Source organism: Lampetra fluviatilis, chromosome 18, assembly GCF_964198595.1.
Source record: "Lampetra fluviatilis chromosome 18, kcLamFluv1.1, whole genome shotgun sequence".
NCBI lineage: Eukaryota > Metazoa > Chordata > Hyperoartia > Petromyzontiformes > Petromyzontidae > Lampetra > Lampetra fluviatilis.
In genome coordinates this window covers 4,810,593-4,834,758 of record NC_136292.1, presented here as the reverse complement: position 1 = coordinate 4,834,758, position 24,166 = coordinate 4,810,593, and the positions used below count along the sequence as shown (strand labels likewise).

At 45.9% G+C, this 24,166-nt stretch overlaps 1 protein-coding gene across 2 annotated transcripts in view; it reads left to right on the top strand.

The window, feature by feature from the left end:
- POMT2 (protein O-mannosyltransferase 2) overlaps positions 1-20,516 on the top strand; it is a 45,641-nt gene extending 25,125 nt beyond the window's left edge. The window contains exons 13-22 of one of the 2 annotated variants that reach the window (XM_078864398.1): positions 2,241-2,392; positions 4,066-4,157; positions 5,169-5,245; positions 7,486-7,557; positions 10,478-10,537; positions 11,319-11,424; positions 13,085-13,225; positions 13,571-13,682; positions 16,423-16,562; positions 19,404-20,516. In XM_078864398.1, the coding sequence (XP_078720524.1) occupies positions 2,241-2,392; positions 4,066-4,157; positions 5,169-5,245; positions 7,486-7,557; positions 10,478-10,537; positions 11,319-11,424; positions 13,085-13,225; positions 13,571-13,682; positions 16,423-16,528 (918 nt within the window). In that variant the 3' untranslated portion in view covers positions 16,529-16,562; positions 19,404-20,516. Of the gene's footprint in view, positions 1-2,240; positions 2,393-4,065; positions 4,158-5,168; positions 5,246-7,485; positions 7,558-10,477; positions 10,538-11,318; positions 11,425-13,084; positions 13,226-13,570; positions 13,683-16,422 lie in introns of both variants that reach the window. The other variant, XM_078864397.1, reaches the window with a different exon arrangement.
- Positions 20,517-24,166: the final 3,650 nt, after the last annotated feature.

Below are 24,166 nucleotides of genomic sequence, written 5' to 3'. Positions count from 1 at the left end.
TAACAACCGAGCTCTGGCTAGGGCATTCTATTTTGTTGTCAGTTCCATGCTGTGCTTCATTATTTTCACGAAATTGCAAGTGAGTTGAGTGTCGGACTATGCTTGGATTTGTCAGAGTGGCGAGCTGCTGGTGGATGAAGCTGATTGAGCCAGTTCACTGAAATTGTGGCCGGATAATTCCGAAGGCCTAGGTAATATCAGGATATATTACAATTTGACTGAATCAGCGAGTCACTGTTTCCAGTCATTGCGTAACATCACAATGATTATGCTGCGTTTGTCGATGCATACAAATTCAGAGGCGATATTTATGAATGTGGAAACGTATTTTGGCGAAATTTATATTCAGACCTTTTGCACTCTTGTTAACATTCGTACAAAGATGAAAATGACGATTAAAAATAATGCATATGCATGGATTCTGTAACACATTTGAAATTAGAAATAACAATAGATTCCAAGCTGCACAACGAGATGATGTCAAATGACGTGTCATTGCCTTGGCCAACAAATCTTATTTTTTTAAGTGGCATCCCTTTGATGAAATTTGACCGTTTTTTTTAAATCGGTGCAACTTTATGCTGAAGGTTCGCGAATATTGTATCATCTTTACGAGAGTTATCGTGACCCTCCACTTTATACACATGAACAGACGGATGGACTGAGCTCATGCATGAACGCTTTCAGCCCTTAGTTAGAATGTGTAATAAATTATTAACGTTGGATGATTATAAAATCTTATTTTAAAAGGAATAAAAACTCCGATTTAAAGCTTTCGTGACTGCAGGGATTCATCTTCTTGGTTCTTTCGGTAAAGTCACATAGAAGGGAAATAATAAAATAATAAAAATAAAACATTATAAAATTATTCTCACGACGTTGTCAAGCCTGGTGGTGCCCATTCAGACGCTGTCTTTCCGACAGACATGTTCTTCACCTGAGGACGGCTGCTTGCGTTGTGGCCGAAACGTCGTGAGAATTATTTTATTATGTTTTATTTTTATTATTTTATTATTTCCCTTCTACGTGACTTTACCAAAAGAACCAAGAAGAGGAATAAAACTGATATATATTTTGTATACCAGTTGCATTGTTGCTACAGGAGCAGCTCTTTTTAAATATTCTCGTCCGCCAGCCGGGATGGATAGTCTACGGCCTCGGATGCGTCCAACATACTCGCTCGCTGTTAATGTAACCAATCGGAAGTCCACCATTATCGAATGCCTAAAAACGATGGTGCAGAACACGGGCAAAAACGGTATCTTTAAAATAAATCTTAACGGGTTGTCAGTGTAAATGAATGTAAACAAATATAATGGAATAAAAATAAACACCGCCATTCCTGTGAGAGTCCCCGAAGCCCCTCGCAACATCTGTCGTGGAAATAGTTCTCGGTTTTATGTTTGTTGCCATGTGAGAGTCTGAATTTACAGAGCGGCCCATCGGTTCGCCTGCCTTTGTGTGTGTGTGTGGCGGTGGCGCAGCAGTTAGTACGCTGCGCTACAAACCCGTCCACCTGAGTTCGATTCCCGCTCACGATCCATAACAATGGCGAATATCTGAACCGATCCCGTGTCTCCCTGAGCCCAACTCAGCCACACATGAGGACCTGGTGCAATGTGTAAACGCCGCCACTGGGGAGACAAGGGGGTGGTAACCCACCCCCTTGTGTGCCGTGCCGGCCTTCATAGGTGCTCGCTAACAGCACTTGCCCCAATAGTTAGTTAAAGGCTATAGGGGGATCTTTGTCCTTGTATATGTGTGTGTGGGGTGTGTATGTTCATGGTTCTGTGGGAAAATCTGTTTCATTGCATGTTGGGTATACATATGTGTATATGTGTGTATACAGCTGTGTATATCTGTGTGGGTGTGCGCATGGCAGCATGGTGCAGTGGTAACACTTTCGCCTCACAGCAGGGAGGCCCTGGGTTCGATCCCTGACTGGAGCACTTTTCTGTGCGGAGTGTGTACGTTCTCGCCCTGTTCTGCACGAGTTTCCTCCGGGTGCTCCAATTTCCTCCCATAGCTGAAAAAAACACAACAAATTATTACCGGCAAAACTCTCGTTTGGGATTATTACATCGCAACGTCGCCCCCGACTGTAAAACGCGTCGTCAGGAGGCAGGACGCTCCCGATCAAAGATTCTTGGTGACTCCGTGAGTCTCTCATGAGTAAACAAGTCGAGCAGTAGTCGTAATAACAACAATAACGATGCACGTGGTCTCTGTGCCGGCCTCAGAACGGCACGGGGGACTCCAACGACTTATGGCGCGTGGAGGTGGTGGGCGGCGCGACGGGAGAGGCGCTTGGGGTGGTGCGGAGCCGAATGCGCCTGGTGCACGTCTCCACAGGCTGCCTGCTGCACTCACACTCCAAGGCGCTGCCCAAGTGGTGAGAGCCGCGTTCGGGGGTGGGCGCAGTGGCCTGTCCAGCCTCCCTCCCACGGCGCAGGGTGCCCACCTCCCACAGTCATAATAATTGTTGTTGTTGTTTGACTTGCATCCCACTGGGATTTTTGCGCACAGCGTTGGTGTACGGTGTTTTTTTCTGCTGTCTTTCTTCTGTTTGCACTTAGTCACATATTCACTTTAAGATGTTTTTTGTTCATGTTTTAGTTTTTTTGTTTGTTGCGGTTGCACCCGATTCAAGAGCCGAATGGCTCACAGGGCTATACCTAATAAATGAACTTGAACTTGAAATTTATAAAACTTCACATTTACAATGCTTCCCCCCCTCTGCTTCTTTTCACTCGCGCTGCCCCACTTTGGAATTCCCTCCCGTCATCTCTTCCCTCCCTCCCCCCCCCAAACTCTTACGGTTAACCTTGCTCGGAGCAAGTAACGGTTTTACGATCGTGCCTGCATCCGTGCTGTTTGTTGCAGGCTGCTTGGCAATTTCGGCCTGCGGGTCGGTGCTTGGCAACCGGAGGGTTGATGTGCCCGATGTGTTTCTGTTTTGTTTAATATTTTGACCCTGAATTATGTTGTGGATTCTGTCTGCTTTGCAACCCAGATTTACCTCTAAAGAGACACTTTTAGTCGCACTGGGCTCTCAGCTAAAATAAGGGAAGAGTATCACCGACTGACTGAGCCCACCCCGTAATCTTAAGGGATGTTGTGGAGCAAAGGGGTGGGATGATAATGATTTTCTTTTAGCCTCTTGCAAGGGAGAGGAAGAAAGCAGCAACGTAGTGAACAGTGATAATGAAATACGGTACGGAGAGAAAAAGTGAACTGCTTCATTGCTTCTTATTTATTCCAAAAGTCCTGCGCATCTGCGCCATTAATTTTACAGCTGTGTGCCTCATCGATTCTTTGGCAAATACAGAGTGCTGGAAGCTGCCTGCTTTGTGACGGTGTGGTCTCATCCATCCGTTGCGATTGAATGGTCGGTTGAGTGCACTCTTGAAGGGGGTCAGTAAGCTTTAGCGACAGGGCTGTGTGTGTGTTTGTTTGTGTGTGTGTGTTGTGGTGGCGGTGGTGCAACGGTTAGCACGCTGCGCTTACGAACCCGGCGACCTGGGTTCGATTCCCGCTCACGGCCAACACCAGTGACGATTATCTGAACCGGTCCTGGGCCTCCTCTAGGTCGACATCGCCACTGGGGAGACCAAGGCGGTCGGGCGTGGTGCTGGCCACCCACCGCCTCGTTCGTGTTCCGTTCCGGCCTTCATAGGTGCTCGCTAACAGCGCTTACCTCTACAGTCTGTTAAGGCTATACGGGGGATCTTTGTCTTTATCTTTGTGTGTTGTGGTGGCGGTGGTGCAACGGTTAGCACGCTGCGCTTACAAACCCGGTGACCCGAGTTCGATTCCCGCTCATGGCCAACACCAGTGATGATCTGAACTGGTCCCGGGTCTCCCCTAGGTCGACTCAGCCACAAATGAATACCTGGTGCAATGTGTAAAAATCGCCACTAAGGAGACAAAGGCGGCCGGGCGTGGTGCTGGCCACCCATCCCCTCGTGTGCCGTGCCTTCATAGGTGCTCGCTAAGAGCACTTGCCCCAACAGTCTGCTATGGCTATGTGGGGATCTTTGTCTTTGTGATGTGGTGTCTTTGAAGGGGCTACGATCAGATGGAGGTGACCTGTAACCCGTATAAGAAGGACACGGGGAACGTCCTCTGGAATGTGGAGGAGCATATTCATCCCAAAAGTGAGTTTTGATGCAATGATGCCGGGATGAAAAAAAAGTACGTAGCTGTTTTTTTTACGTCGCAAGCATTAACTTCAAATTCATAATCGTTGAGTCTTATGTGGAAAACGTCTTCCTTCGATTCTGTCGCCTGAGAAATTAAACCGATGTGAATAGATGATATCTGTTCATCTCTCTGTGCCTGCCTGTCTAACAGTTTTAATATTATGTTCAGCGGATGTAGCGCTGACTTGGACACCTCATCTTGAGATGCTGTTGGATTTAGATGCTATATCCAATCATATTTAAATCCAAGTGGTATTGTATTAATGTTCGGGATTCATATTAAAAGGAATTTATTTTAATGAATCATCATGTTTGTATTTTTCTAATATTGTTTTGTCTCGGTTTAACACGTAGGCTTACGCGACCAATATCCATGATACAGGTTTTTTGGGTTAGACCGCGTACATTTTTTAATGTGTTGTTAAACCCGCCACCACCCGACACAGCCAATTAGTAAGGTTTGTCACGTAAACAGAACGTGCCAATTCGTTACTAGTACAGCACACCGGTGTGTTGGGGAGCAAAGCCACAACATTTACAATCAGCGTACGAAGTTTTTCCAGTAATTACAACCAGCTTCATCTGGCTGTAATTACTGGCGAAACGTCGTGCTCAGATTGTAAATGGTGTGGCTTTGCTGTCCAACACACCGTTGTGCTGTACTAGTAACGAATTGGCCACGTTCTGTTTACGTGACAAACCTTACTAGTTGGCTGTGTTGGGTGGTGGTGGGTTAACGACACATTTATATATTTACGTGATCTGACCCAAAAAAAAACCTGTTTTCTGGATTGTTTTGACTCGTTTGTACAGTTTCATTTGCTTCATTAGCCTAAATAACTTTTAACAAAAATAAATATACATTTCTCTGCAACTTTCCACAAAAGCATTTCACCTTTATCTGTGGCCATGAAACGAAATGCTTTACGGTATACATGCATGCACTTAACGCTGTCACATTTGCAGTGCCCAACGTCAGTTTTGAAGTGTTCAAGTCGTCCTTCCTGGAGGTTTTTATCGAGTCCCACATCGTTATGGCGCAGGTGAGTGGTGGCAAGATGTTACCTCCCTCACCTGGTGTGATCCCAACCCTGATGCCTGTATATTTGAAGTTTGTGTGTCTCTCCCCGTGGTTGCGTGGGTTTTTCTCCAGGTCCCCCCATCATGGTTTCTCCCTCTACATTTAGAAACATGCGTTTTTAGTATTTGGCTGCTGTAAATTCCCACTTCGTTGAGCTATCGTTTGTGGCCAGGTCGCTTCTGAAAAAGAGCTAGAAAGCTCAGTGGGCTTTACCTGGTAGAAATTGAGTGCAACAAGGGGTAGGATTTTTGGGAAGCAAGTTAGATTATTTTTTGTTTGTTTAAAAAATGTATTGTTAATGTCTATTCGATACGTGGCAGGAGTATAACAATTAATTCTCCCAGAGTTGCGATGAATTGTGAACGATCAGAGCCACGATTCGATTTTATAACCGATTGTGTTTATAACCTTTGTAGTAATTGTAGTGACCTCTTATTGCCTGCAGAGGTCACGTGAACCCGTTAAATCCGACATATGGGTGCAAAAACATCGGATTCTTCCACACATAATTTGATGCACATGTGGTGAGCTTAAATAATATTGGTGTATTATTACACACTCCTAGAGTGCTGTATTTTAGTAAATAAAAAAATTGTCTCAAAATAGGTTTTAATATTTTGCCAATCCACTGCTGGATGACGTTTTCCCCATACTGTGTTTGGTCTTTGTGGTCGTTTGGACATAGTCCACCATTCTAGATTTGAAGCTTTCGTGACTGCAATGAATCATATTCTTAGGTTTTTTCGGTAAAGTCACGTAGGTAAAACATCAAAATTAATGAAAATAAAATAAAATAAAAATAAAAACAAAAATCACGACGTTTCGGAGGCAACACAAGTCTCCGTCATCAGGTGGGACCGTCATAGCCGAATTAGCTGCATCTTGATGCACAAGTCTCCGTCATCAGGTGGGACCGTCACAGCCGAATTAGCTGAATCTTGATGCATCTTGATGCAGCTAATTCGGCTGTGACGGTCCCACCTGATGACGGAGACTTGTGTTGCCTCCGAAACGTCGTGATTTTTGTTTTTATTTTATTTTATTTTCATTAATTTTGATGTTTTACCTACGTGACTTTACCGAAAAAACCTAAGAATATAGTCCACCATGCTGATCAGTGCCGGTTAGTGACGGCGTGGGTGGGAGGGGGGTCCAGGAATAGTTCAGATGTCACTCACTGCTGATGTTAGCCATGATTGAGATCAAACTCAGGACACCGGGTTCAAAGGTCATTATGAAAACTACTGCCCCACCACTCTCATCTGCTCAAGAAAGTCATACTGAGGGTTATCCTATTTGTTACCAGCCCCAAGATAGTGGTGGGCGTTCCATATTCCCATGGCAGAGGTAATTTTGTCTCTATGACTATAACGGTTAAGTAATGCCCACACACAAGGTACGGATCCATTTCTAGATACCCCACTAAAATTACGTGAAGAAATTACGGAGAAAATGGGATTTTATTTCTAAGCATCTACACGCGTCCCACCGATCTCAATACGAGTGTTACATCTTGTGACACTCTCCTCAGTAAGATGTGGCGCCGTTGATTCCACGGTTTTCATTCATTTCTTGCAGAAGAAAGGTGCTCACTTGACATCTAGTGGGGTGTCTATAAATGGATCAGGCTGTGTGTGTGTGTGTGCACATGACAGGATGTAAGGGTAATGCTAAAAATAAAATAATGGGGAAGTGCAAGTCCCAGCTAGCAACTGTCATCCCCTAAATATTTACCGCTATTTTTAATCCAGAGAATCTCATGGGATGAACATAGAGCTTGTTGCGATGAGGTGACAGGGGTGGCATAATAGTGAAACTTGTGCCTTGCAGTCATAAGCACCTGGGTTCGATTCCCAACACGGGCATCTATCGTGTTTGGGGGTTTGTATGTTCTCCCCCCTGTTCTGCACGGGTTTTCTCTGGGATCTATGGTTTCCTCCCATTGCTAAACAAACCCAAAAACAAACATTGTAATTGGTATTGGCAAAACATCCCAATGCTGAAATATTATATGCAATATAGTCAGTTGGGATCATGCTTAGCAACATTGCCCCCCCCCCCCACCTACTGTGAAAACTTGCCAGGACTGTCCTGAAAATGTTTCTTGAGACTCAATGAGGCTTTCCTGGGTTAATAAGCATGATAAAAATAATGAGGTTCTACAGGTATCGTAGTGAAATGTCACCGGTTTGGTTTTTGCAGAGCAACAGTGGGCTGAAACCCAAGGAGAATGAAGTGACTTCACAGCCGTGGCAGTGGCCCATCAACTACCGGGTAAGGCTCAGGTTGCTGATTTCTCTTTGACACGTGTGAAGGTCTTGCTCTCCTCGCGATTCGATGAATTGACGTGATTCGATGGATGTTTCCTTGGTAAATATATCCAGCATCATCGGCGATAATTACATCTAGCATCATTGGGCAAAATCGCCCGATGATGCTGGATGTAATTACCAGCAAAAACGTACTCAAATTCTAAATGCTGTGGGTTTACTCTCCAACACACCGGTTGGTTGAATGAGTAACAAATTGGCATGTTTTGTTTACTTGATAAACCTTACTAATTGGCTGTGTCGGGTGGTGGTGGCTTTCCGACACATTTATACTTACGTGATCTAAACCAAAAAACCCTTCTATTATGAATAATATTGGTCGCGAAAGCCGACTTGTCAAACTGACACTGGCGTTGGCTGTGGCCAGGAATTTAAGTCGGGTTGCAATGAGCTAACCACTCTTGCACCGTTTCACCTCTGGTACTTGGAAATGTAGATCGAAGGTGGTTTTTTGTTTGTTGTTGTTATAATTAAATCATTTACGATATGAAAAAAAAGGGAACCGTGCATTTGGCTTGCAGTTCCACGCCACTTTGTTGCACACATTATTGTCACAGCGGTCATTGCTGTGAATAGGTTTTGTCAAACTACGAAGCAATTTTTTTAATAATCCTTTGCTGGATTTACAGGCTTTTATACGTCGTGTGTCAGTCATGGGAGGTGGTCTGACCACCTGCCATGACTGACACAGATTAGTGAAACGGGGGGGGGTGGGTTTGGGGGGCCCAGAAATCACTCGGCACCATTGTGAGCCATGGCTGGGAATCGCACTTAGGGAACCAGGTTAACAGCGCAGTGTTTTAGCCAGTGCGTGACCGCTGCCTGTTTGTGTCTTTCATATGAAGTCGTATAAATCTTGACATCTTTGTGTTGGATGTTGAGCCAGTTGAATTTCCAGTCTCCCGCGTTAAAACCAAACGACAGGCTGTTCATGACTCGTCGTGTTGTGCAGTCTCTTGTGCAAGTTTGTCACGAGAATGTCTGGGTTTTGGGATCGGTTCATTTAGCTTGGTAGCATTATCTAGAGCAACAGAGATTCATAATGAGAAGTCTCAGTACGACTGAGGCTGGCTTAAAGGTTAGTGGAATCGCCAAACCCACAGTATTTGGTGTTGCCATCATCTTCGTGCTTTCAAGGTTCTTGTACTTTGTCTCACTTTAAAGAGCCGAGACGCAGATGCTCAAAGGATCATTGAGGGCATGACTAAATTCCTTCGTTCTTAAATGTCTTCGCAAACATTGTGCTAGTGCTTGAAACTAACATGACTGTGACTGAACATAGACTACTGCGGCTTTGCCAGGAGGGGCCCCTAAGAAGGGAGTTCACTTTGGGGCCTAGTGCCAGGAGGGACCGCTAGGGGTTGGAGCCGGATGGTTGATGCTGCTACAGACTGTCTCGGCCTATACTCCTACGCTTGACTTGAATATAAATCTGCACCAGATCTTACTTTAGAACTATATCAATTCTATATTAAATGTTGATAAATTACGAGCATTAATATTTATTGATATCTGCTATCCAATTGCTTTAGAGATCCTAAGCAAACCTTATTCCATAATTCATCCATTTGCCTTTGATCCTGTACGGCTTTTTGAAGGTAGTCAATTAATTATGGAGGTGCTATCTTCAGAAGCCTATTGAAAGTTAGGTCCGCTTCACAATGTGTGAGTCACACTGAGCCTGAGTGGATAGTCTGATTAAATGTAACATGTGCTTAAAAATATACTCGTTCTATTCGTCTCAATGTATTCGTCTGTTGACTCGTCTCTATATAAGTTACACGCTACTTATTGAAATTCACATTACAGAACTTTTAGATTTTTTCGGACCTTTTTTTTGCCAATATCAAGAATGATGAAATATAAAAATAGGTTTTACCCTTTCTGGCAATAAAACAGGTGATTAGATGTCCAAACACCAAATAGAAACCTTTTGCAAGGCATCAAGTCCGCATTAACCACACGTACTTGTGGTGAACATGCAAACCAACATGCTCTGATAATAGATGGCATTGTCTATGAAACTGATTGGCCTGGCCTGCACCAGAGACAGCCTTCTTTATGGCCTAGTCTCACTAGTGTCAGACTAGAGAACGCCATTCTTGATACTGCTAGAAAAGGTCCTATAGATATAACTGCTCGATCCGCGCTAGAAATGCTCTGATAGTGCATTGTCTTTGTGCTGTTCACTTTTTTGCTGTCTCTGGTGGAGGCCAATCAGTTCCAAAGACAATGCATGTATTCATCTTCTTGGTTTTTTCGGTAAAGTCACGTAGAAGGGAAGTAATAAAATAATAAAAATAAAACACCTCCAACCCAGCTTATACCCCAACCCAGCTTATATGTAAGTTCCTAGCTTGAAGTGTCTCATTCTTCACCTGAGGACGGCTGCTTGCGTTGTGGCCGAAACGTCGTGAGAATTGTTTAATTTTATTATGTTTTATTTTTATTATTTTATTACTTCCCTTCTACGTGACTTTACCGAAAAAAACCAAGAAGATGAATCCCTGCAGTCACGAAAGCTTTAAATCGAAAAATGCATATATTATCAGAGCATGTTTGCTTTGCATGTTTTGTCACAAGTGCGTGTGGTTAATGCAGACTTGATGCTTTGCAAAAGGTATCTGTTTGGTGTTTTAACGTCTTCACACCTGATTCTTTGCCGTAAAGGGTAAAACTTATTCTTATTTTTCATCATTGTTGATTTTTGCTGGTCATATTTTTCTTTGCAGTTTGGAACATCAATAGTTCATTGTCTCATGTAACTGTGTCACGCACACCCACATGTATGTATGTATGGACACACGCATGCGCACACGCACACGCACGTGTTCTCAGAAAATCGAATTACTTTTTTCCTTCAGGGCCAGCGGTTTTCGGGCGTTAATGAGACCGATTACCGCGTGTACTTATTGGGAAATCCGGTGAGTGGCATTTTGTCACCTTTTGTCCTCGCACGAATGTACCAATTACGACGTGAAGGAAAGTAAAAATGTTCAGCATTCCGTTCAATTACTAACTCACTATCAGTCCTGCTTGGCATTCAGCTCCAGCGGACGAGAGGTGAGGAGCAGATCGGAGTGTAAATTGAGAGCAGTGGGTGTCTGTTCTTAGAAAACGTATCACAAATTGGCCGAGCCGCGATGTGGCTGACGTTGAAGGTGCGAGTGGTTGCCCAGGGATGCTGGATTTGGGCACAAATTGAGAGATCAGACACTCCGAGGACCAGCTTTGCCATTAAAGCAGCGCACACTGGTCCATGTTAGAATTGCGCACGGTTCTCGTTTGGGGTTTTGTTAAAAAAAACGGATTGCTGGAATGATAATAATAAGACACTTGCACATCCAGCATGCAGTCCAGTGATCCGATGAATGGAACATTCGTAATTTATCTGCAGTTTTCTTGCTTAACTCATCAAATGCAGGTTTTACATTTTTACCAGTGTATCTGCATGTACAGGCATTGTTGAATCCACTGCTGGATGAGGGGCTCCCCCCCACACCCCGTGTCTGTCACGGCGGTTATTTGACCATGCTTCACCACGATGGTCAGTGTGTGGGTTTGGGAAGGCGGGGAGAATATAAGGAACAGTACGACTGTGCTTTGTTTCTGCACTGCGATAGCTGTCCAGGTATAATCGCATACCTGTTTATATACCTGTGTTATGTGCTTACTCATTGATCACCGGTTTTGTGTCGTGGTCAGGTAATTTGGTGGTGGAACCTGGGCAGCCTCTTTGTGTTTCTGGTGATGTTCTGCTTCTTGGGGTTTGCGATCCGTCGCCGATGCCCCCTGGCCAGCAAGCTTCAGGGTGAGATGTGACGACAGAGCGTGCGCTCGGACTGCCCCTTCTTACTTGGGTAACGACACAACGGAGCCAGCGTGCCCAGTGCCCAGACCTCCCGCGAGCATTGTGACCACGCTGGGCAGCTTCTCCTCCACTCCTCCATTCTCTTACAAATTGGGCAGGAATTCTCAAAGCAACTGAGGACCGGTACATTATTACTCTCTTGCCTGCCTCTGGTGAAACGAGGACAACTTGTATTGACCACGGAGACCTTGAGAATTAGACACTTAGTCTATGACAACAGTTCTCAGAAACACAGTTGGATTCCCGCACCTCCAATTAGCACAGTTGGTGACGTACGGTGCAAAAGAAATCCAACATACATAGAAACCACTGTACATTACACGCTACACTATACAGTACTGTACACTACGATACACTGCACGATTATACACTCCGATTAGCACGGTTGGCTACGTATGGTGCGAAAGAAGTTCATCATACGTACAAACTACTATACACTACACACTACACTAGCATACACTATACCCTACACTACGATACACTACACTACTACAGACTCCGATTAGCACAGTTGGCGACGTACAACATACATACAAGGTACTTATTTACACATTTGCTCATCTTCCCCCTGCATATCTACGCGTGTTAATTCTTACTTTGTGTGTGTCGTCATCCGGTTGATGCGAGGTTGCCGAGACTGCAGTTAGACAAGACACAGCTTCAACTCCACGAAGACATGTAACCATAATTTTGTGTGATCGGCGGTGTGTGTGTGTGCATCTTGAACTTCTTTCACACCATACGTAGCCACCCGTGCTCGTCGGAGGTGCAAGGCAGTGGTGCACAAGAACAAATTGCAAGAATTCTCTGCTATGAAGAAGACTCATCGCCTGAAACGTCGCCATATCATGCATCTTTTCCTCTTAATCTTACTGACGCTGTTTCCACGTTGCTGTTTTAACCTTCTTGCTCTGCTTACTCCAATCTTTGTGTTAAAAAAACTGGTCATGATGGTTCCCACCTCATTCCACTCCACATGGCTTGCCATCTCCTTCTTGCTTCCCTCGCCTTTGTCAACAAGAGACACATTTGATTTAAAACGGAAGAAGCTGATGAGCTCTGTCTAGCCCAAGTTGGTCGGCAACCGTGGAAAGTCACCGACAAATTCTTCGCACCTGCCCCCAGTTATTTTCTGAGGTCCCGACCTCTCTTCTCTCCTCCGATTAGCACGGTTGGCTATGTACGGTGTGAAAGAAGTTCAAGTTCGATGTTCTCGTGGTGGCCGTGGTATTGACGAGCGTGTGTCGAACTTGTTATTTGTTCTCGTGAAGAAATTGGGCTGGCGCGCGCCATTTATAGTACAGTAAAACCTTGGATTGCGAGTAACTTGGTCTGCGAGTGTTTTGCAAGACGAGCACATTTTTAAAATAAATATGAATTTGATAAACGAGCGAGGTCTTGCAACACGAGTAGTACGTGTATACGCTTTGTCTGCCGAACGTCACGTGATCACAACTGATATACGAGTGCTTTGGATTACAAACACGTTTCCGGAACGAATTATGCTCGCAATCCAAGGTTTTACTGTATTACCTGTGAAAGCCTACACGTCAGGGCCAAGATGCGTTTCTCATTATTCTAAATATATCCCCTCACCCAGCCCGCACCCCAGAGTTTATGGACGCCGGGTTCTGGTTGTTCCTGGGCTGGATGCTGCACTACCTGCCATTCTTCACGATGGGTCGCGTCCTCTACTTCCACCACTACTTCCCGGCAATGATGTACAGCAGCATGCTCACAGGTGCGCAGCGGGGCGAGGCGTTCGTACAAGTCGACACTTTCCATTGGTTGTGATTGTCTTATATTTTTTTGTTCAGGCAAAGTTTTGCCAGATTGTGTCTGTGTGCGTCTCTTTGTGTCCCTTTTTGTGTCTCTTTGAATCTCTCTGCGTCTCGTATTGTCTCTGTGTCACTTCATGTGTGTGTCTGGTTTTTTTTGGGTCTCTGTTGTGTCTGTGTATTTGTCTCTTGTGTGTCTCTCTGTGTTGTCATGCGTCTTCACGTCTCTTTGTATCTTGCTGTCTTATCTCTCTCCGTGCGTGCTCACGTCTCCGTGTCTCTGCGCGCCTCTCTGCGTGTGCTGGTAGCGGCCACGTGGGACGCCGCTCTGCGCTGGGTGGGCCTCCTTCTGCAGGGCCGCGCCAGGGAGAGGTTGCACACGGCCGGGACGGCGCTGATGCTGCTCCTCTGCGTGTACAGGTGCCGCTCCAGTTGTTTGTATGTGTGTGTGTTTGTATGTTGAACTTCTTTCACGCCGTACGTAGCCAACCGTGCTAAAAGGGAAGGACAACAAACTAAACGGATAAAAAAGTTGCCGCAAACTCATATTTCACGATGCGATATCAATTTTTATCGACATGACATTTATCGATATATCAATAACCCGTAACTTTTTTTATTGGATTGCACGTTTTTACTTGTATAGTATGGTTTGCTGTACTCCCAACACACCTAAAGATTGTCTGAACGTTCTTGAATTGTAATTCACTCAGCATCGGCCTGCCTTGCAAATCAATACATTCTCTATCGCCTTTAATGCACATGCTCTCAGTTCTGCCAACACCAATTAAATAATTAAATTCACAAATCAAATGATCACATTGGTTTTCGCAGCCAATATTATGACCGAATTGATTTTTGGGTTATGCCGCCAAACCGAAAAAAAAATAATGAAAGAAAATGTTGACATCATATAAACTCCATGCTGTCTATCACTCTCAGATGTTTTTGTGCAAAGTATCACTTTAATAGATAACAGCTATTTATTTGCAAATTTATTTACGGAGATAAAACATTTCAAGTAAATAAAACTGCCAGCAATAATCGTGATATGACATTTTTAAATCCTTTATATTAAGTTCGCTTGCTTGCTTGCGTGCTTGCTTGCTTGCTTGCGTGCTTGCTTGCTTGCTTAGGACCGTGCAAATCTTTCGGTCGTTTTTTAACCCACTTCCCGTGATCCAATCGAGCTGACATTTTCCACACAGACTCGTTGTGCGAGACAATTAATGTTCGTGAAAAAAAATTCCCAAAATTTTACACTTTTTAGGCAAAAAAAAATGATTTTACATATATTCAAATAGAACTCATTCATGGCTTTGGCTGAACGTCACAGTGTAAGAGCCCAGAGCGTAACCCCTCCACAGGCCGTGGCGGAGTAGCGCAGTTGGTAGCGCCCTCGCTTCCCATGCCAAAGGTCGCGGGATCGATCCCCGCGTCCTCCACAGGCGAATATATTTTTAAATTCTTTATATTAAGTTCGCTTGCTTGCTTAGGACCGTGCAAATCTTTCGCTCGTTTTTTTATCCCACTTCCCGTGATCCAATCAAGCTGACATTTTCCACACAGACTCGTTGTGTGTGACAATTAATTTTCGTGAAAAAAAAATTCCAAAATTTTACACTGTTTAGGGAAAACAAATTAAATATTTACTTACCAATTGCTTAATGGTGGCAGACAATCATCTGACCCATAGGTGGCAGCCATCTCAAGCCAGAGGACGAGAGGACTCTAGCCGCCACGCATATAAAGGATTTATAGTGAAAAACTTTGTTTTTACGGGTTTACTTGTTTTAAATGGAGGATCCCGACCCTGATGCCTATTGTATATTTGGAGTTTGCATGTCCTCCCCGTGGTTGCGTGGATTCTTCTCCGGATCTTTCGGGTTTTCCCTCCACATTTAAAAACATGCGTTCTGAGCATTTGGCTGCTTAGAAATTTCCACGTGATAAGCCACTTTGCCGAGCTGTCATTTGTGGCCAGGTCGCTTCTAAAATATGAGCTCAGTGGGCCTTACCTGGTAAAAATAGTATCCCAACAGTTCAGGATTTTTGGAAAGAAAGTTAGATGATTTTTTTTATTTTGTTCCAAAAATGTATTGTTAATCTCTAGTTGATACGTCCAGGAGTATAACAATGAATTCTCCCAGAGTTGTGAAGAATTGTCAACGATCAGGGTAACGATTCGATTTCATAACTGTTAGTTTATTTTATGTACGATTATCGTGTATTTTACATCGTACGATATACCGTAGCGAACCGCAGTGGTCGCCATGTTGCCGCGAAACCATGTGCTTCTGCACGCGCCTCGACCGCCCGCTCACCTACCCGCTCACCTGCCCGCTCATCTGCCCGCTCACCTGCCCGCTCACCTGTAAGATCACCTGTCCACTCACCTGCCCGCTCACCTGCCCGCTCACCTGTCCGCTCACCTGTAAGATCACCTGCCCGCTCACCTGCCCGCTCATCTACCCGCTCACCTGCCCGCTCACCTGTCCGCTCACCTGCCTGCTCACCTGCCTGCTCACCTGTCCGCTCACCTGCCCGCTTACCTGCGCGCTCACCTGTCCGCTCATCTGCCCGCTCACTGTCCGCTCACCTGTAAGATCACCTGCCTGTTCACCTGTCCGCTCACCTGGCCAGCGTGGCGAGAGCGTTTAGCAGGCGACGTTCAGAAACGCCGTCGGGGTGAAATTGGTCGTACACCGAGGCCAATCGATGCGGTGTTTCCTGCCAACCGACGCAAGCCTCGTGTGCGTTTTATACGTTGGGGAATTAAGTTTGTCCATTGTATTTTAAGTGCGGTAAGTGTTAGCGATTTTCTTTCCTTTGTTCATTTCCCCACATTAATTGAGCAGCATTGGTCCTTTAAGTGGCTCATTATAACTGACCTCGCCTGACAGTTGTTGTGAATGGTGATGGGTTTGTTTTCATCAAAGGCAGTGGAGCGCAGCAGGGATTTAATTACTCTGCTACTTTGTGTTACTGAAGGTGCTATGGAAGGTGTTACTTAGGGTGGCATTATGCCTTATTGACATTGCAGTGCTCAGTGTCCTTCCGGAACGTGCCTGCTGGCTCCAGGATGGTGAAAAACTCACTCAAATGCGATGAAATGTGCATTCATGTTTTCTAATGTACGTGTATATATTTGCTTCTGCAGTTTTTACCTCTTCCACCCACTTTCGTACGGGATGACGGGGCCTTACTCAACGGATCCCAGCAGCGATATGGCCGGCCTGCGATGGATGGATGCGTGGGAATTTTAACCTCTCAACCTTTGGCTCTGCCAGACAACTGGAGGTGGTTGGACTGCGGCTGTTACTCTGACTGACACTGCAAAATATTGGAGATGTCGACTACTGATTATAACCAAGATGATTTTTTACATGCAGTGCCAGTCATGGGGCCTGTTTCACCGGTCGTTGTGGATGAGGGAAGAGTGGGGAGGGTGGGTTGGTGCTGATTGGTGGCCAGGGTCGGTTTGAATATGTATGTATGAATGGTGAACTTCTTTCACGCCGTACATAGCCAACCGTGCTAATCGGAGGTGCGGTGGCTGGGAATCAATCTCAGGTATTCCGGGTTCATAGTGTTAGTGCATTAACCGCCGCAACATTGCTTCATCCTAGAAATTGACCTGTTATGGATGACATTTTGGTTTTAATGGAGTAGCGTGCAATCACTTGTGTCACTTGGGTTTGTTTATTCTAAAAAGCAACAAAAAAACCCTCAAAAGTATTAAAACCATTTCTGCAAAAGTGCCGTCATCTATGGTGGTTTATCAAGCACCATTCCACACGTGGCTCAGCACAGGGTGGCACGCGTTTATCGGAATTGTGGAGGAGTTCGGAGAAGAACTGCGCTTGAAATCGGGCGAGCGCAACCGTCGTCCTGATTCGCCGCCCGTAAATGTCGTAAAGAAACGAAACGTGATGGGAATGAAAGTCGTAAGAAATCGCGAGGGAAAAAAACAACAAAAGCCTACGTTTACGTTGCACACCAATAAAGCAATTTGTCGGCGTTTTGGACAACTGCATTTGCTTTAAAAAGAGCAAAGCATTCTTCATTAGCCATGCCAGTCTCCAAGGTTATCTTTTATTAGCTTGTGAAGCGGGGCATTCACCCTCGTGTTGACTGCACGGCTCACCCCGTGCATTTAACGAGTAGCTTAATGAATGGACGACGCCCCGCGCAATTCGCGGCCGCAATTTTCTGCGCGTCGTCGGCACGCTCAGAAGACGGCCCTCTGCGACGTGCACATTTACCTGATCGGCGCTCGATTACCGTAGCGCAAGCTGCGGTCTAGCCCAGGACTCCCCGACACGTTTCCAATTGGTGTTGAATCGGCGGGGCGTGTTTGTCACGTCGCGAGCAATTTGGTAAATTTGGTTGAGCTGTCAGAAGGTGGAATGTGGCGTGCGACACTCCCCATCCCCCCTCCCCCAGACTTTTTATTTTATTTTTTTGCCTCCAAACTGCTAAAGGCCTTGAGGCTTTCTGTCGTGTGTTGTGTATGGAGCCTGAGTTGCGATGGCTTGCGTTATGTTTCGTGCGCGAGAGGATGACAATTCACGTGTGTTCCGCCATTGCGCTAGAGTCGTGACTTTAACGAAACGTTGATTGAGGATTATCGATTCTCAAGCTGACGATACATGTCTCGATTCATGCAAGAATTGATGTTTTAGATTTGTAAATGTTGTGCGTAATTGGCTTCCCCGTCATGCCTTCTGACATTGGTAGAGTTTCCAGCTCTGAGTTACACAAAACCAGGGGACACATCATGGGAAGAAGAAAATCTCGATGCCAGAATATGGGAGAACTGTATGTGCATGCATTGCCTTGAGTCGTTATCCTGCAACTGATAAAAAAAGAAGACAATCCTAGGAAAACCAAGACGGGTCGGCAATACTAGGCATGAGTGAACACTACATTAATTGCAATCACACCCCTATAAACACAACCCTCGATTTAAAGCTTTCGTGACTGCAGGGATTCATCTTCTTGGTTCTTTCGGTAAAGTCACGTAGAAGGGAAGTAATAAAATAATAAAAACAAAACATAATAAAATAATTCTCACGACGTTTCGGCCACAACGCACCTGGGGACGGCTGCTTGCGTTGTGGCCGAAACGTCGTGAGAATTATTTTATTATGTTTTGTTTTTATTATTTTATTACTTCCCTTCTACGTGACTTTACCGAAAGAACCAAGAAGATGAAACACAACCCTGTTCTGCTTACGTGACAAACCTTACTAAATTGGCTGTCTCTGGTGGTGGCGGGTTTAACGACATTTATATTTATGCGATCTAACCCAAAATAAAACTATATCATGTATGACATTGGTCGACGGAAGCCTACGTGTTAATATCACAACCTTAGCATTGCGACAAACACTGGCGCTACATCGTGCCCACATTTGCGCGTTTGTAACATTTCCCGCAGAAGTAGTTGCAGTTTCAGCGTGTGCGCAGATCGAAGGATGACAATGATGATGAGCATGGCCGTTGTATTTTTTCAGCCCACCACACCGCTCTCCAGAGACGCGACAGCAGTGTCTGTGCGGGTGTGTGAATGGTCTTGCCAACTTTTGCTCGGTCGGATAGAAGGGGGCTAAACGGGTGCGGCTCGGGCTAGAGAAGAGATGGAGTGATGTGGTACAAGAGGATGTGGAGCTGAGTGGACTTGCTGATGACTGGTTACCAGCCGATGTCAAGATCGACCTATGTGGAGGAGGCTCGTGAAGGATGCTACTGGGTAGTTGTAGGCAGTCGCCCTACAGCAACAACGGAGGACAGAGGAGCGACGCTCACAACAACGAGCAGAGCGCCGGGTGGCTAAAACACAGCAAGTTGGCACAGTAGGGGGCACAGGTGGTGCATCGGCCAGTCATTTCAGTCAGACGACCCATGGCACTTGGGTCTGTCCCGTGACCTCCTGCCAGCGGGCGTTGGACACTTCATGTGGCCTTAAAGTGCACTTAGCCTGGACACGTCACCGCCACTCAGTGGCGAATGACGGTTGTCGCTGTTGTTGAACACGCTGGATCGCTGAGCCTGCTCCCCACGGGGCCATTCCTGTGTGCCACCTTCCAAGTTGTCCGTCCTTGACGACCCCCCCCCCCATCGGCTCTGTCTGTACAGCGCCCGCAAAGAAGTCCCGAGGCAACGGAGTCATCCTCCACGGGTTTCCACGCGTGCAAGTGGATTAATTTAGAAACAGCGAGGCGCTCTGAGTCATCGTTGGCACTTTCTCCGGGAGACTGGTGCTCGCAGCAAATTGACAGCTTTGCAGAAAACTGGTTTGGTGAAGACCTCCACTGGTGCAGCATATTCATCGACACGACCAGCGCACATTGAACTTGTGCTCCACTGATCACTCCTATTCTCGCACGTGACAATATTGTTCAGGAATGAAATGGCCAATGTCAAGGTCGGCTGTCCACGAGAGGGCTTTCAGGGTTAGAGTTCGTGTCGTTTTGCTACTGCTTTGTTGAAGGAGCGCAGACTTACGGCAGTTTATTTTTTTACGTGGTTCACAAATAGTCCATAATGGCACGTGTTATCACCTGAGACTGAAAGACCCGAGGTGGGACTATGTTAACTCCTCCAACTCACGTTGCCGATTGGAACATTGCAGCGTTTTATCATTGACGAATGCTCGCCACCACCGGCGGCTTGTCTTATTTGATCGCCGCGTCAAACGGCGACGTTTTCAACGTCACGATAAGCGAGGAGTCGATTGTGAGAGCTTGCTGCTGTACTTGCCTGTCAGTTGAAATAGACGCGTGCTCTCGAACTCTTATTGAACCGTGCATCGTCTCGAGGTATATAGGGGGATGTGAGGATTAACGGCGCTGGCAACTCGATGACTTGTTACAATTTCAGGGAAGAATAGACGCTTCAAATGCGTGCTGAAAACTGCAGCCACTATTGTCTGCAGGGTATGTGTGACCCGTTGCACCGTATATGATTCATGCTGAAACTGAATTCAATGCTTGTTTATTGCCAACTTAAGAATCGATATTAATAGGTGAATTGATGCGTCGTGATTACACCGCTTGTAATTACTGTTTACGTGCAGTCTTGAGCCTGTTCTACAACTGAAATATTGATTTGCGGGGAAGAAGGGAACGGTTATGGGATTGTAGACGGTATTTATTTCCTTTTTGGTATGAAATAGTAAAACGTGGACGAAACAACGTTCTTGTGAAACTCTTTTCCCTGTAAATAAACATTTAAAACGTGGAATGGCTTGCTACCGATACCCGAGTCGAGGTCTTTCTCAAATGAGCATTGAGGGGCCGTGCTTCGGTCTTAACAGCCCTGAGCCCGTGGTGGAATATTCCACGTTCCTGTGGTGGGAGCGAGTCTACCCGTAGGGAAATCACTTGTGGACGTCCCCCACAGTGTTGGTTACTCATTGTATCAGCCCCACAGGGACGTGATGATGATGATGCTGAAGTCATCCACCAAAGGGTTTAGACTTTATGATTGCGAGCCGCTCGCAATACCATACATGGCTGTCCCACACATCATCATCATCATCCATTGTGGGAAGGCCCTTCCCATAGGGCCCTGCCCAAACTGGAATAACGCTACCGGTAATGGATTTCCATTGTAATTTATATGATTACATTACCCCCCCCTCCCACACTCTGGCCTTCGCACCTAATTGGCTCACAAGTGACGACATCACACGAATCCCATTAATTATTGAAGACCGAAACAAGAGGAGCATTTCCACCACAACTCTGGCTGTCGCCTGATGATGCTGGTGGTAATTACTGGCGAAACGTCGTACTCGTATTGTAAATGTTGGTTTCGTCTCCCACACCAGGGGTGTGCTGTACTAGTCACGAATTGGCACTTTTTATTTACGTGACAAAACTCAGTGTCTGTGTCGGGTGGTGGCGGTTTGAACGACACATCTATATTTACGCGATCTAACCCCCCAAAAAAACCTCTTGGATAATATTGGTGGCGAAAGCCTACGTGTTAAACTGGGAATCTTTATAAATGTAATTTCACGAGTTTACAATTGAGAAAAAATAATTATATGCACCCCGCGATTCCAAATGGGGGACAAAGCGAACCACTGTATCTCCCCCAAATATAGAAGTCAAACTCCACCTATGCATCCATGGTCAATCCACTGCTCGATTAAAGCATTCCAAATGAATACGAATGGACTCCTTCCCAACCCCCCCCCCCTCTTTGTAAACCTCAACACAAAACGAGACGAAAAAGAAACGAGAAAAGTTAACCGAAGAACGCGAAGTGATTGAAGACGTCGCCTTTCTACATTTCACGAGAGGCGTTGATGCAAAAAAACACGTTTGTTTTGTTTCGATTTAAAGCTTTCGTGACTGCAGGGATTCATCTTCTTGGTTCTTTCGGTAAAGTCACGTAGAAGGGAAGTAATAAAATAATAAAAATATAACATAATATTTCTTCCCTTCTACGTGACTTTACCGAAAGAACCAAGAAGACGTTTGTTTTGTATCAATGCCACACGTTGCTTTATCGGCCGCCGTATTTCTGTTGACGACGGCGACGACGATGATGATGATGAACAAGCGACTCGATATTGAGTTGAGCCGCCACACTCCGCTGGGCTGTACGATCGTGCGACGTGGCCAGAACCGGCCCTAGACCTTTGGGGGCCCTAAGCAAAATTTGGTTGGAGGCCCCTTTGATGTATGATTTTTTTCAACCACTAGCTAGCAGTGACTCTAGGGGGCCCTCTGCTGGCCACGGGGCCCTTTGCAATTGCAAGGGTCGCTTAGTGGCTGGGCCGGCTCTGGACGTGGCGACCGTCGTCTGCACGGCGTGACACGCACGTGGCCGGCCTGGAGAGAAGCAGACAAACTTGCCAGACTTGCTTTTGCTTCATCAAGCGTTCGTTCATCCATGCTGCTCGTCTGTCCCACTGCACGTGGAATCACTGAGTAAACTCTTACCCCACCCCCACCCCGCTTTGTATTTTGCAAAGCTACAGAGATCGCTGCCAGATATTGGGGTTTTTCGCATTTTGCCCCAGTAGCTTTACCATCCACCTGTGCGAGAAATTGATAATAATTGCCATGATTGGCAGAGTTTAATCGCTGGCACGTCTCGAGGATCGGGGGCTAAACGAAATCGGGAGGAGGATACACAAGCAACACACCAGAACGATGGCCTCAATCCAAAACTAAATGAAGCCGAGGCTAGGAGGCAGCAGCTATTGACTCCGCGCACGAAGTAACGTGCACCGCGAGCCAGGTCGCGTTTTGTTTTAAAACGCGCCCGTAGTTGGGCGAATTTTGGCGAACTTTCCACTTGGGGTGACGTCTCTGAGATTTGGAGAGTGGGGGGCGCGCTCTGGGCGATGACTGTCGTCCCCACGACACATCACCCACGCACAGCGGGGTTGGCATTGGCACCGCGGTGGAGACAATGAAGGTAACTGCAGCAGATGGAGAATGCGCCGAAGGATTATTTCTGGGAACCAACGGGCGTGGAGGTGAGTTCAGCCATGGTGAATGTTAACGCGCACTACAGGGTAGTCCAGATGTCTTGTGACCCCCACCCTCCCCCCACCAATATCATTATTTTAAACTTAATATTTAAAGAGATGGGTTCATTTAAATTATAAATTAATATGGAAAAGGATTTTTTCTACGACTCAATTGGTGGTCACAATACATCTGGACCACGCTCTACAGGACGTATTGTTGAAGTTTACGTAAAACTGCTGAAACGAAGGGGGGAAGGGGGGGGGGGTACAAGTTGAAATTGAAGTTGTTGGTATTTTGTCATTTGTTGCCAAACGAATGGCGCGCGAGGTTTTCGCGACCGTGCCGTGAACACGGCTCTCCCCGACTGCGCCTTCGCGTCGTACCCCGTTGTCCGACGTTTCGCTCCACGAAACGCTTACGGTGCATACACGCACGTGCTGGGAACTCGTTCACATTGGGGAGCGACGTGACTCAATGCGGTCTTTGTAGGTACCCGAGCGTGTATGGCTATTTAAAAATTGGCCATCAGAAATTTGTACAAAAAAAGTATCCTTATCAGGCCCGATGGTGCAATGTGCAGTCTCCCAACGCCTTCAATCCACTCGATCTCTCGGGCTTCTCCATGCGTTATGAATACGGGCCATTGCCCGAAACGTCGCCGAGTATTATATTCATTCTTTTCAGGACCCACACACTTGATGGTGTTGACGAGTGTGCTGATTTGTGTTGTTACTCGTGCCTGTGCATTACTGCCAAAGCAGCAGCAGCGTCAGCATCGTTTTGTCTTTATCGTGACGAATATTTGTATTCAATGAAAGGGGCTTAGCAATAACAACAATGACTTATGAATTTAGCCATTAAACAAAGACGGTGGTCACTGCATCGCGCGGCGCTTTCAGATGCGCTTCGGCGGCCGTCTGGAACGCTCTCTTCTTTCCGATATTAGGGAGCTCCCTGTAGCTGTGCACTTTCAAATCATCGAGATTGAAAAACTCATTTCTTGAGAACTGCTTTGTTGTGTTTAGTTAGTTTTCCTTCACTCGCGAAAGAAGTTCGAAGTACGGTATATTTAACGACACAAGCGGGGGAGGTGTGGGTGGTGTTTCTCCACAAATTATCCGCAGGCTCCATCCATAGATTTGAGGCATTGCTCATTATTCAGCCGGCAGAGGGCGCGATGCGCTATGGGGGCGTGGTGTTCGGTACATCCGTGCCGTGTGTTACATTTCGTTGTTTAATTACGATTTGCTTCGAATACGAATGAATTGTAATCTGCACCAGAGTTTGTGTACCGTGGCCTTATTCTACGCGTTTATTTTGATGTCTGGCAATGCGGATTTAACTTTTGAAGCCCGAGTCAAATGCATGGGTGTGGAGCTAAAAAACAAACATACGCCAAAAACGTGT